Source organism: Dipodomys merriami, unplaced genomic scaffold (genome assembly GCF_024711535.1).
Source record: "Dipodomys merriami isolate MVZ:Mamm:240054 unplaced genomic scaffold, mDipMer1.0.p SCAF_10, whole genome shotgun sequence".
NCBI classification, from domain to species: domain Eukaryota; kingdom Metazoa; phylum Chordata; class Mammalia; order Rodentia; family Heteromyidae; genus Dipodomys; species Dipodomys merriami.
Window position 1 is genome coordinate 14052562 of NW_027202271.1, and position 12924 is coordinate 14065485.

Genomic DNA, 12924 nt, shown 5'->3' on the forward strand with positions numbered 1-12924 from the left:
ACCTTCCCAGCCCCACAGTGAGACTCTTATTTCAAATTGAACACACACACACACACACAAGCTGGGTGCTGGTGGCTCACGCCTATAGCCCTAGATACTCAGAAAGCTGAGATCTGAGGATCACAATTTGAAGCCAGATTGGGTAGAAGCCTTTTTTTTTTTTTTTTTTTTCCCCCAGTCCTGGGGCTTGAACTCAGGGCCTGGCCACTGTCCCTGAGCTTTTTGCTCAAGGCTAGCCTTGAGCCCCAATGCTACTTCTGGCTTTTTCTGTTTATGTGGTACTGAGGAATTGAACCCAGGGTTTCATGCATGCTAGGCAAGCACTCTACCACTAAGCCACATTCCCAGCCTGGGTAGGAGACTCTTATCTCCAATTAACCAGCAAGATGCCAAAAGTGGAGCTGTGGCTCAAGTAGTAGAGGGCTAGGCTGTATCAGAAAAACTCACAATGTCCAGACTTTGAGTTCAAGCTCCAGGACCAGCCAAACAAAGGAATGTTAATTATGTTTTTATTGTAAGCACCCTTAAATGTTTACTTTTCCTTCAAATCAAGCTATTGTCCCACCTCTCTGACCTTCTATTGACAGTGTGTTTAGCTGCTTCGTGATGGGAGCTGGCACCCAGTAAGAGTCATCATGGGTATCTCAGTTGCTTTAAACATTTTCTCGGATAGCTTAATTTTTTTTTTTGGGGGGGGTCCAGTCATGGGGCCTGAACTCTGGGCCTGGGCACTGTCCCTCAGCTCTTCAGCTCAAGGCTAGCACTCTACCACTTGAGCCACAGCGCCACTTCCGGCTTTTTTTTTCTGCTTATGTGGTGCTGAGGAATCGAACCCAGGGCCTCATGCATGCAAGGCAAGCGCTCTATCACTGAACCACCTTCCCAGCCCCTCCATGAAATTTTTTTTTTTTTTGGTCCGGTCGTGGGGCCTGAACTCTGGGCCTGGGCGCTGTCCCTCAGCTCTTCAGCTCAAGGCTAGCGCTCTACCACTTGAGCCACAGCACCACTTCTGGCTTTTTTTTCTTTTTGCTTATGTGGTGCTGAGGAATCGAACCCAGGGCCTCAGGCATGCAAGGCAAGCGCTCTACCACTGAGCCAACTTCCCAGCTCCTGAAATTCTTATCTCTAATAAACTACCAAAAAACTGGAAGTGGTGCTTTGGTTCAAGTGGTAGACCGCTAGCCTTGAGCTGAAGAGCTGAGAGACAGTGCCCAGGCCCAGTGTTCAAGCCCCATGGCCGACAAAATAAAATAATAAAAAGTCTTCTCCAGAATTTGTCTTTTCCCTACTAGTGTTCTTTACTGTAGCTAAAGTAGTCTGAGCTGCTTGTACAAAAAAAAAAAAAAAAACCAAAAAACCAAGAAATTCACACCCCTCTACCTCCCAACAACAAAAGCTTCTGGAACATCCAGCAGCAACAGCAAAAGAAGGCTGTTGAAGAACTTCAGAATCATCAAAAGCTAAACCCTGTACCCAAAGCTCTGAGCTGTTATACTAGGAAGCAGCTGCTGTTTGGTTTGGTAGCATTGAGTCTCCATAAAACTGAGTCCCAAGAAGGCCCCTTTTCCTGCTTCCCCACCAGAAAAACCTGTCACCACTGACCTATAAATGTCAAACAAGATTGCCTTCATTGAGAGAACTGAAAGGAAATGATTACTTTTTTTTTTTTTTTGTCTAGCTTTGAAAACTAGTCTCTAAGGATTTGTGCCACTTGGTCTTCTCTCTTTCTCTCTCTTTTTTGGAGGGGTGGTCCAGTCGTGGGCCTGAACTCTGGGCCTGGGTGCTGTCCCTCAGCTCTTCAGCTCAAGGCTAGCGCTCTACCACTTGAGCCACAGTGCCACTTCCGGCTTTTTTCTTTTTGCTTATGTGGTGCTGAGGAATCGAACCCAGGGCCTCATGCATGCAAGGCAAGCGCTCTACCACTGAGCCACCTTCCCAGAACTTTGGTCTTCTCTTGTACGAGGACGTCCTATTACATATTGAACCTAGAGCTACTCTTTACCTTTGCAATAATGAACAATCTAGCTCATCACTTGAAAAGTATAGGAAAGGATTCTAAAGGTAATCTTATCCCTAAGAAACTGATAAGTAGTAACATACTCAACTGATATCCAGAGGTACTCAGATTTTTTTTAAAATTTAAGTCAGGATGTATAGTGTTTACCACATGGACAAGTTAGAATAATAAGCAGTCACACACTAAGGGTAGTTAAACTCAAGACAAGATTGGATATTTTGTGTCACTAGGGGCTCCTGGACTAATTGTTCAGTGAACAGGACTTTTTTTTTTTTTTTTTTTTTTAATGACTCAGATAAGGATAGAGGCAAGAGCAGAAGAGGTATTCTGATGTTAATTTAGAAGATCAGAGGAAACCATGGAACAGAAAATGACCCTGGGAATATAACAGATGCCTCCAAGAAAATTCACATTTCCACTCCAGTACTGAAACAAACAAGCTTCTTCAATTGTAGCAGTTGCTCCTATAGAAGAAATTAAACCAAAAATTTCTCCACTCAGAATAAAAAACACATCTTCAGCAGAAATTTGCATACTTATAGTGAATTAATAAGTATTGGATACAATAAACAGTAAAAAAAAAACCCAAAAACCAAAAAACAGATTTTGAATTGATAAAACAAACAGCTCTTTCTGAAAGCACACATCAATTTTCTAGCCAAATTGCAGTTTTCCAGACAAATTTTCTAGAGAAGAAAATTCAAGATCAGCCCAATACCACCACTCAGTGGTGAAATGTATTCATAGCAATCACTTCTTCCACAACAATCACATTCGCCTCTTCACCAACTGCAAAAAAGTAGATCTTCAGATTGTAATGACGTAAAAGTAATAATAAGCATGGAAAATTTTAACTGTAAATTACAAGCTTTATTGAATAAAAATGTTTCAGACTAAGGAGAATATAAGAAAGCAGAATACTTTACATCTCTAAAAAATATTACAGCGAAATCCCTACAAATGCAGAAAAGCCTCTTCCTTAGAATACCTCTCCCTCTGATACATACAATTTGGAATATTAATTATGTACAGCAAATGTACTCAAGTTAATCATTCTTCAAAGCCTTAATATTAGAGAAAACTATCGCCCCCACAAAAAAGCCTAATTTCACTCTGGCATAATTTCAACCTGTGTATACTACTTGCTATAAAAATCAATATGCCTCAGAGCTATACAGACTTAAAAATTAGTGTCTCAAAAAAGGGACATTGTTAGTAAAATACACATTTGGGGGTCTGAGCTCAAATGGTTTAAGGCAGTTGTTATTCCTCCTTTGAACTCTTTTTTTTTTTTGTCAGTCCTGGAGCTTGAACTCAGGTCCTGGGCACTGTTCTTAAGCCTCTTTGTGCTTAAGCCTAGAGATCTATCACTTGAGCCACAGCACCACTTCTGGCTTTTTCTGAGTAGTTTTTTGGAGCTAAGAGGCTCATGGTCTTTTCCTGCCAGAGCTGGCTTCAAACCACAATCCTCAGATCTCAGCCTCCTGAGTAGCTAGGATTACAGCTGCAAGCCACTGGTGCCCAGCCTTTGAACTCATTTTGCCCTAACATGGAGCATGGTGATCTAAAAGGCCTAAATTTTTTTTTGGGGGGGTCTGGTCATAGGCCTGAACTCTGGGCCTGGTGCTGTCCCTCAGCTCTTCAGCTCAAGGCTAGTGCTCTACCACTTGAGCCACAGCGCCACTTCAGGCTTTTTTCTTTTTGCTTATGTGGTGCTGAGGAATCGAACTCAGGGCCTCATGCATGCAAGGCAAACACTCTACCACTGAGCCACCTTCCCAGCCCAAGGACTAAATTTTTTAAAGTTGTTCTGTAAACTGTGAGAAGCATAGACATTACCATGGCTGATAACATAGCTAACTGGGTAACAATCTCTTCAAGCACCAAAGCATTCAGGTTGTCTTTTAATTATCTCAAAAGGTACTCTATAAAGGTAATATATTATACTTCAATAATTCAAGATGTAGAGAGCAGGATGCAAGGCAATAAATTCACCCTATATATCAGAGTAAGAAAATTAACTAAAAAATTTAAAAGACTAAATATCTGATCTCAATATTGAATACTAGAAGAAAAGTGGTATTGATTTTAAAGTATAAAAACTATGCCCTTTATAGTAAAGTGCATTCAGTCATAACTTTCAGACTTCTATATCCCTTCTTTTGTTTTCTAATTCCACAATAGTATTTGTAGTGTAAAAATGTACTACTAATTATCTCTCCACTTTAATATTACCTTTAGGGAATATAGTGGAATCTGGGCTGTATTGGTTGGAATATTTCCCTGCTTATAAGTTCTTTTACATATATTCATTGCATGGAGGGTCTTAAGTAATATTATCTCCAGCATTTAGAATTGGCTCACTTAAGCTGCTGTATTGTGTTTTTTTAAGTAAAAATTTGTTCCAAGGTTGTTTCCACATAAATGACAGTTCATGCTAAGATAGCTCATTTTGTGCATCACTTTGATAAAGGGCAGGTTGCTAACTAACACTAACATGAATCTAAGCCTCAGCACTATTGTAAGTTATCATTCTTCATCCTCATCTTCATCATAGTATCGGTTTCTCTTTATCTGTTCCTCTACAGATAGCTCTTTGACCACTTCTCCATCCCAGAACCCTACCTCCTGGGATTTCTGGTTCTTTATAGTGAATTCTTTAGTGGAAGTGTTGTCTACAACACTGGACCAATTTGGAGACTTGGGCTCTAGTGGAGACTGCTGTTTGAAGAGGTGACTATCATCTTCATCTACATCTAAATCTGCACCATTTTCTATGAAATTCTCACTCCCCATCTCAAAATTATGAATTTCCTTACTTCTCCTTCTTGTTTCCTCTCCTGTAAATTCTGTGTCTTTCCAGGTTGCTTTCCCCACACTTCCATTTTTCTCAGAGACCCTGGCATTTTCCACCTGTTTCCTCTCTGTTACTATTCCTCCTGTGAACTCATCACTCTGCTCTGATATGCTCCAACCCTTCCTACTGGGTGGGGACAATGTTTTTGGGCTCTTGACAGAAGAGGTTCGAAATGAAGCTGCTACAGTGAATGGACGACTTCTTTCCTTCAGTGAAGAAGACCGTCTTAGCTTCTTGAGATCTAGATCTACATCCTCAGGAACCTCTGGCTTGCTGATTTCATCCTCAGGAGGCCATTTAGGCTTGAGTACTTTGATTCCTTCCTCCAAGACACTTCCAGAGCTGCTAAGTTCAGTTGGGGGTGGCCAGGCAATCTTTAACTTCTTGGTTTCAGCAGGCTTGTCTTCCTTCTCTCTCTGAGAGGAGGCCTTGGCTTCCATACTTGCAGCCAGCACACCTACCTTAGCAATGGGGGCATCTTCTACCCCTGGGCTCTGAAGAGTTTCCCCTGCATTTGGAAGTTGGGCCGGTCTCTCTAAAGTCTCTCCATTTTCACTTTTGCCTGCCCATAGATCTTTGTGTGGTTTGTGCCCAAAGCCTTCATCATAGTTGCCTTTAGATTTAAAGAGTTGATTGAAGTGAGGCTTACAATAGATTCTCCCATGCAAAGATGCATATGTTCCTAGACTGTCATAAAAAATAACATAAAGTTAGCAAAATTCTACACTCTCATTTACTTATTCAAGCTAAAATCTGGCATTTTCAGTATTTTGAGAAGATGCTAAGTGGGAAAAGTGTGTGTGTGTGTGTGTGTGTGTGTGTGTGTGTGTGTGTGTGTGTGTGCGCGCGTGTGTGTGCTTGCCAATCATGGGGCCTGAACTCTGGGCCTCGGTGCTGTCCCTCAGCTCTTCAGCTCAAGGAGAGTACTCTACCACTGGAGCTAGAGTGACACTCTGGCTTTTTCTGCTTATGTGGGCTTCATGCATACAAGGCAAGCACTCTACCACTGAGCCACCTTCCCAGCCCTGAAAAATATCTTTAAAAGCACATCATTCCCTATCAGTTTTTAAGTATACATAATTACTTTTTAATCTTTACATAAAAAAGGTTTACTTCTAAGATAAAGCTTCACAAATCATTTTTCTATCTGAATGTGCTCTCCATTTGCAAATGATTTTACTTACCTTTGTTAAAGTTTTAAAATGTTAACTTTTTTTTTTTAGAATGTCTTTCCTAGGTAATCCTACCCGACTAGCTCTGGTCATATACTTCCTTAGTATTTATAACCTGTACCTACTTAGAATGGTATTACTTTGTAAAAATCTAAGTCTTTTTCCTTCTCATTTCCCATTTGTGCTGTAATTTAAATGCTACAAGAATGGATATAATGCTTTGCAAGTAGTTGACATGCAACAGTTACTACTGCTATGTTTAATATAACAGTGAATGTTCAGCAAAGGGAATATCTTACCCAACCTCAGTGCTGGACAAGTCTTTAGATTTTCCCTTACATGGTAACTTACTTCAAAGATTTGTAAAATGACAGCATTTTCCCTCAAAAAATGTGTTTGGAGTAAAAAATTCAGTGTGCAGAAAAAGAGCTAAAAAATAGAAGACACAGAGGCAGATTTTGGCTCAAATTAAAGCAAAGTTATCTAGCTGGAGTTACCCAACACTGCATCTAGCAGTGGTATGGTATCTATCCTTAAGTGACCAGCAGATGCCAGGACATCTTTCAAGAGTGTTTTAGAAGGGCTGTTTGGTCTGGAAGGAAAGTAGCATCTTAGGTTACTTCCTCCTTTAAGACTGTACAACTGAGCTAAGTGCTGGTGATTCATGCCTGTAATCCTAGCTACTCAGGAGGCTCAAATCTAAGGATTGAGGTTCAAAGCCAGCCTAGGCAGGAAACTCTTGAGTCTCTTATCTCCAATTAACTACAAGAAAATCCGAAGTTGTGCTTTGGCCCATGTGGTAGAGTGCTTGCTTTGAGCTGAAGAGCTGAGGGATAGCACCTAGGCCCAAAGTTCAAGCCCCACGACACCCACCCCCCCAAAAAAAAAGACTGCACAACTGAATTTAGTTAAAAGAAATATTTCAAGCTGGGCATCAGTGGCTTATGCTTATAATCCTAGTTACTAAGGAGGCTGAGATCTGAGGATCATGGTTTGAAGCCAGACCAGGCAGGAAACTCCATGAGACTCTTATCTCCAATAAACAAATCAAAAAAGCTGGAAGTGGTGCTGTGGCTCAAGTGGTAGAGTGCTTGCCTTGAGCAAAAGAAGTTCAGGGACTGTTCAAGCCCCAGGACCAGCAAACAACAACAACAACAAAATGAATATTTCCCTTATGTATCACAGAACATCTTTATTTTTAGCAACTTAGAAAAAAAAAAGATACATAATGATTATTTCCTCTGAAACAAATAACAATTAAGCAACCTAAAGAAAAATACATGCCGGGCGCTGGTGGCTCACGCCTGTAATCCTAGCTACTCAGGAGGCTGAGATCTGAGGATCGCGGTTCAAAGCCAGCCCGGGCAAGAAAGACTCCTATCTCCAATAAACCACCAGAAAACTGGAAGTGGCGCTGTAGCTCAAGTGGTAGAGCGCTCGCCTTGAGCTGAAGAGCTGAGGGACAATGCCCAGGCCCAGAGTTCAAGCCCCACGACCGACAAAAAAAAAAAAAAAAAAAAGAAAAATACATGCTTTCCAGGGGCTAAAATGATTGTCTTTATTACAAATTACACAGTGTTTAGGACACTTTGGAGCAAGGGCTCAGAGAAATAACCTTTGGGCTTTCTTAACTTTATGATTCCATGATACCAAAGGAAACATTCTACTGAAGTAGGTCATAAAAGGCTTTTCTTGCAATTCATATAATTTAAGCTTCAGTTTAACATGTAAATAAACATATGAATGCATTCAGAAGTCTAAAACACCACTGTCATTGGTTATAAAAGATTTGTCACTAAACAGTACTTTTTACTTTATTTGGGACCGCCCATACAATATCATTAGTATAAGCAGGTGGCTCCTGCCTATAATTCTTATTACTCAGGAAGCTGAGATCTGAGGATCATGATTTGAAGCCAGCCCACACAGGAAAGTCTGTGACTCTTCTCTCCAATAAATTACCCAAGAAGCCAGAAATGAAGCTGTGGTCAAGAGGTAGGATGTTAGTCGTGAGGAAAAGAAACTAAGGGACAGGGACAGTACCCAGGCCGTGAGTGCAAGCCCCAGGGCCAGAAAAAAAAGAAAGAAAGAAAGGAAAGAAAGGAAAAGAAAAGATCATTAGCAACTTTTAGTGCCAATACCCTAAAAGTCAAAGCTCAGACTATACAGAGAGACTGCCTGTTTTGGTCTGGCTTACCTAAGCTTGTTATTGCAATAGGAGCAACGGAAGCAGCTGATATGAAACACCTGCTGGTTGGCCAAGAGACGTTCCATGGGGTAGACTGTCTTCTGACATTCCACACAGGTCTCTCGTGCAGGTGCCTGAAACTTCTAGGAAAAGTAAAAAGACAACTTTAGCACAGGGAGTGATGACTTAGTTGTCTGTTAAGATGGGCCTAAGCTTTACTTTATGTCTAAGGGCCGATTCCATTTGCTGGCTCTTTAAAGTCAAGAACCTGTCCTGAATTCCCTTTGCAAATTGTCTGGCTGCTCAGTAGCAGCCCCTGAGGACATGTATGCTTGGGTTAGATTGTAAAGAAAGACATAAACAAGCCATCACATACACACAAAAAAGTGCATACAAAATGTTAAGGTCAGGGAACAAGTAGAAAGGGCAGTGGACAGGGCAGAAATTAGGAGAAAATGGTATCCTGACATAGAATATAGCAGTTTGATTCAAGTACAAAAAACAGGACAAAGCAAAAAACAAAACAGGACAGACTTATACTGATATATTCTCAGGAGTATATAACTTTCAAGGGAAAGATGAGCACTTGACTATGGGAATTAGGTAAAGGTATTTTAATCTCAGGAAAGCATCTTTTACTTATTCTGCTTATAATATTGATTTGTTCAATCAGCTAAGCATGGTATTTTTTTGGGGGGAAGGGGGTCCGGTCGTGGGGCCTGAACTCTGGGCCTGGGCGCTGTCCCTCAGCTCTTCAGCTCAAGGATAGCACTCTACCACTTGAGCCATAGTGCCACTTCCGGCTTTTTTTTTTTTCTGCTTATGTGGTGCTGAGGAATCAAACCCAGGGCCTCATGCATGCAAGGCATGCACTCTACCACTGAGCCACCTTTCCAGCCCGAAGCATGGCATTTTTAAACAAATCAAAACTGACACACAAATGCAACAATTTATAAGAGACACAAACTATTTTATTAGCACTTATAGAGTCCTATAAGGCCCATGTTCTATAATATTCTAAAATAAGGGAGACAGAAGTGGAGCTGTGGCTCAAGTGGTGGAGTGCTAGCCATGAGCCAAAAAGCTCAGGGACAGTTCCCAGGCCCTGAGTTCAAGCCCTCATACTGGCAAAAAAGGAAGCAAAACAGGGGCTGGAAATGTGGCTCAGTGGTAGAGCACTTGCCTTGAATGCATGAGGCCCTGGGTTCGATTCCTCAGCACCACATAAGCAAAAAGAAAAAAGCCGGAAGTGGCACTGTGGCTCAAGTGATAGAGCACTAGCCTTGAGCTGAAGAGCTGAGGGACAGAGCCCAGGTTCAGGACCCATGACCAGACCCCCCCCCAAAAAAAGAAAAGGAAGCAAAATAAAACAAAATTGAACAAAGGGGCTAGTCACACTGTTCATTAATAGTAATACTCTCTTATTCTAGGGGCATAGTACTTAGAAGAAAAATTTAAACAATGAACATAGTCTACAACCTAGTTTACCAAGCATCGAAAGGTATTTAAATATGACCCAATAGTATTGCAGCAAATTGCCTTCTTTGGAACACAGAATTATGTGTTTTTTTTTCTTTTATTTTAATTAGGTTTTTTCTACAACCATTTGGTCCTTGACTAGCAAGCAGAACACAGATTAAAATGCAAAATACAATTTGGATACAATAACACCATTGAAGCCATTGGAGAGAGTCTGTCCAAATCATGATTTTCATCATGTAAAGTAATAAGACAGATGTGTATTTCAGTTTGAAAATCTTTTTTTTCCATTGTGGAGAAGTGATTCTGTATTTTTACACTTGAAATAGACTAAGTACTTATTTTCATTCTGGAAAGACAAGAGACAGAAACTTCACATGTATAAGAGGATATTAACAGAGAGATACAGAACACACTTTCTTACACACGCACACACATACACCAAGGGGAGGAACACATGGTAGGAGAAGGATGCAGCCCAGTGAACAGAAGGAAGAACCTGAGAGAAAGTGAAGGTTGAGCTCACATTAGGAGGAAAGTAGAAGGCAGGAGCAGAAATTAGGTACCAGGAGCAGGTAGCAGAAGCTGGAAGAGACAAATAGGAACCTTCAATGAATACATAGCATTTGATGTGACTTGGAGCGTTTGATTGCATCCGAACTAAAACTCAAGTGAGTCAGATTCAACAATATTGTTTTTCTTTTTCAATTAATACTGCTAATCTTGGTAAATTAACCTCACTTATATCTACCTGAGGCTGGAAACCATCCCAGTTTAGGAGGGAGCTTTTATGAGCCTTTGCCTACTTAAGGAGTATCTAAATAATTAGTGTCTTATTACCTCCTACACCTGACCCACAATGGCTCTCTCTTTTTATGGAGCCTCACTCAGAAATAAAATGTCATTTTCCTCTTTACCAACTAATGAACAGGCTGCTAGTTCAAACAATTTACCAAACACAAGCTTCTAACTAACCAGACTTACTAGGATTCTAATACTCTTATTCATTTCTTTGTTATCCCCTTTTGATACTATTTAAGGTGAATGGAGCAGCTGCTCATTGGACTTCAGTGTCATAATGACAAGAGGATCCCAGCATGGTAACATGCCAAGTCACAGTGGCTGTGGCTTTGCCTTCCTTTTTTCTCTGTCCTGGGCTCTCAGCCACTTTTCTCTCATTGCCCCCATGTCTATTCAGACAACAGGAAGCAGAGTCAGAGCCCAAAACCCTCTCCCATTATCATAGGTCTGGCATACATCCTGCCCATGCCTTCATGGCATGCTCAGACTTGGCACAGCCATGTTTCAAACACTGCCAACATGAGTGTGAGACATTTAATATTTTTACAACATATATATTTTTTCATTTAGGAAGAGAAGATTTTATTTTCATCCTTCTCCCCTCACCATCTTTCACACGTAGATACTAAAGCATCAGGATGTCAGGAGCCTTATCAAAATTTCAAACACAGACAAGAATAGAATTTGAATTAAAACCCAGAATTCCTGAATGGAGCCAACAGAGCATTTCCTCAATTGTCCTGGATTGTTAGATTTCCATAACTAAAGCAAATTGGAGAAGAAAACAGATGCTCACCCAAATGAAAATAATCTTGCTATTACACTATGAACACCCTATAGTCTTCACTTTGTTTCAAATTAAAATGTGTAGATAATATCATAAAATATTCTGTAATGAATAAGGCTCTATATAAATAGTCAATGTTCATAAACAGTCTTCCCATATTAGGGATCTTATACACTTTCTGTTGATGAGCATCTACATAAAGCTATTTTTTTCCCAATAAATTTGTATGGTTTCATCTACACTTTCACCCTCTTGCCTTGCATGTATTATTCAGTCTAATGAAGGCTCCAGTGCATGTAGGGGATTATTTAGTGGGGGAGAATAGCATTGGCAACAGTCAGTGAAAGTAATTACTCTTTAGACAGTGAAATAAGAAGGAAATTCTGTAATTGATATCAGAGTTCCATACTTCAGATCAGTAAAATTGCCTTTCATTTCCCTTTCTTACTTTGGGCAAAATATCTAGGTAATAAAACTGAAACAATTCTCTTCTGCCTCACTTCCCTCCCTCTGCCCCCCCTTCCCCCCCCCCCCCCGCCTTCTAGCGCTTAGGACCTCAAATTTTCACTTTTTCCCTTACTGCTGACGTTATAACACTTGAGTCATACTACAGTCCAGATTTTTTTTTTTTTTTTGTCAGTTGAGGGGCTTGAACTCTGGGCCTGGGTGCAATCCCTGGGCTCCTTCTTTTGACTCAAGGCTAGCACTCCACCATTGAGCCATTGTGCCACTTCTAGCTTTTCTGAGATTTATTGGAGATAAGAGTCTCACAGACTTTCCTGCCTGCCCCAGAGACTGGCTTTGAACCATGATTCTCAGATCTCAGCCTCTTGAGTAGCTGGGATTACAGGTGTGAGCCACTGGCACCTGGATCAGTCCTGGGGCTTGAACTCAGGGTACTGTCCCTGAGCTTCTTTTGCTCAAGGCTTCCACTCTATCACTTGAGCCACAGTGCCATTTCTACCCTTTCTGTTTATGTGGTACTGAGGAATCGAACCCAGGGTTTCATGCATGCTAGGCAAGCACTCTATCTCTAAGCCACATTCCCAGCCCTAGTCTAGATTTTTGTTTTTTCTTGGGGGGGGGGGTCCGGTTGTGGGGCCTGAACTCTGGGCCTGGGCGCTGTTCCTCAGCTCTTCAGCTCAAGGCTAGCACTCTACCACTTGAGCCACAGTGCCACTTCCGTTTTTTTTTTTTTTTCTTTTTTGCTTATGTGGTACTGAGGAATCAACTCCAGGGCCTCACGCATGCAAGGCAAGCGCTCTACCACTGAGCCACCTTCCCAGCCCCATAGATTTTATTTTTTTTTTGGTGGTTAGTTGGAGATAAGTCTCATGGACTATTCTATAAGGGCTTTGAATTTCAATCCTCAGATCTCCTGAGTAGCCAGAATTAGATGTGTGAGCCACAGTAGTGCCCAGCTTCTTTTTGTTACTTTTCAAGCTAAAGTTTTAAATAAACAGAGTCTTTACCTTAGATGTCCTATTTTCAAGAACAGACAGGCACTAAGAACAGTTCTTTTTTCCCCCAAGATGTGTGGGACCTAACAATCTATTCTGAGTGAACAAGTATATTCTTAGCTGCGTGTAATTTTCCAAAGTGGAGAAACAACTTCTGTTGCCA

General features: G+C 41.1%; 1 protein-coding gene across 2 annotated transcripts in view; it reads right to left on the bottom strand.

Annotated features, from left to right (window-relative positions):
* Nucleotides 1-2865: 2865 nt before the first annotated feature.
* The window catches only part of Lima1 (LIM domain and actin binding 1), a 134626-nt gene continuing 124567 nt past the window's right edge, over nucleotides 2866-12924 (bottom strand). For both annotated transcript variants that reach the window (XM_070040919.1, XM_070040918.1), the window contains exons 10-11: nucleotides 8244-8377; nucleotides 2866-5561 (exon numbers count right to left, since the gene is read on the bottom strand). In XM_070040919.1, coding sequence (XP_069897020.1) covers nucleotides 4547-5561; nucleotides 8244-8377 — 1149 coding nt within the window. In that variant the 3' untranslated portion in view covers nucleotides 2866-4546. The remainder of the gene's footprint in view (nucleotides 5562-8243; nucleotides 8378-12924) is intronic.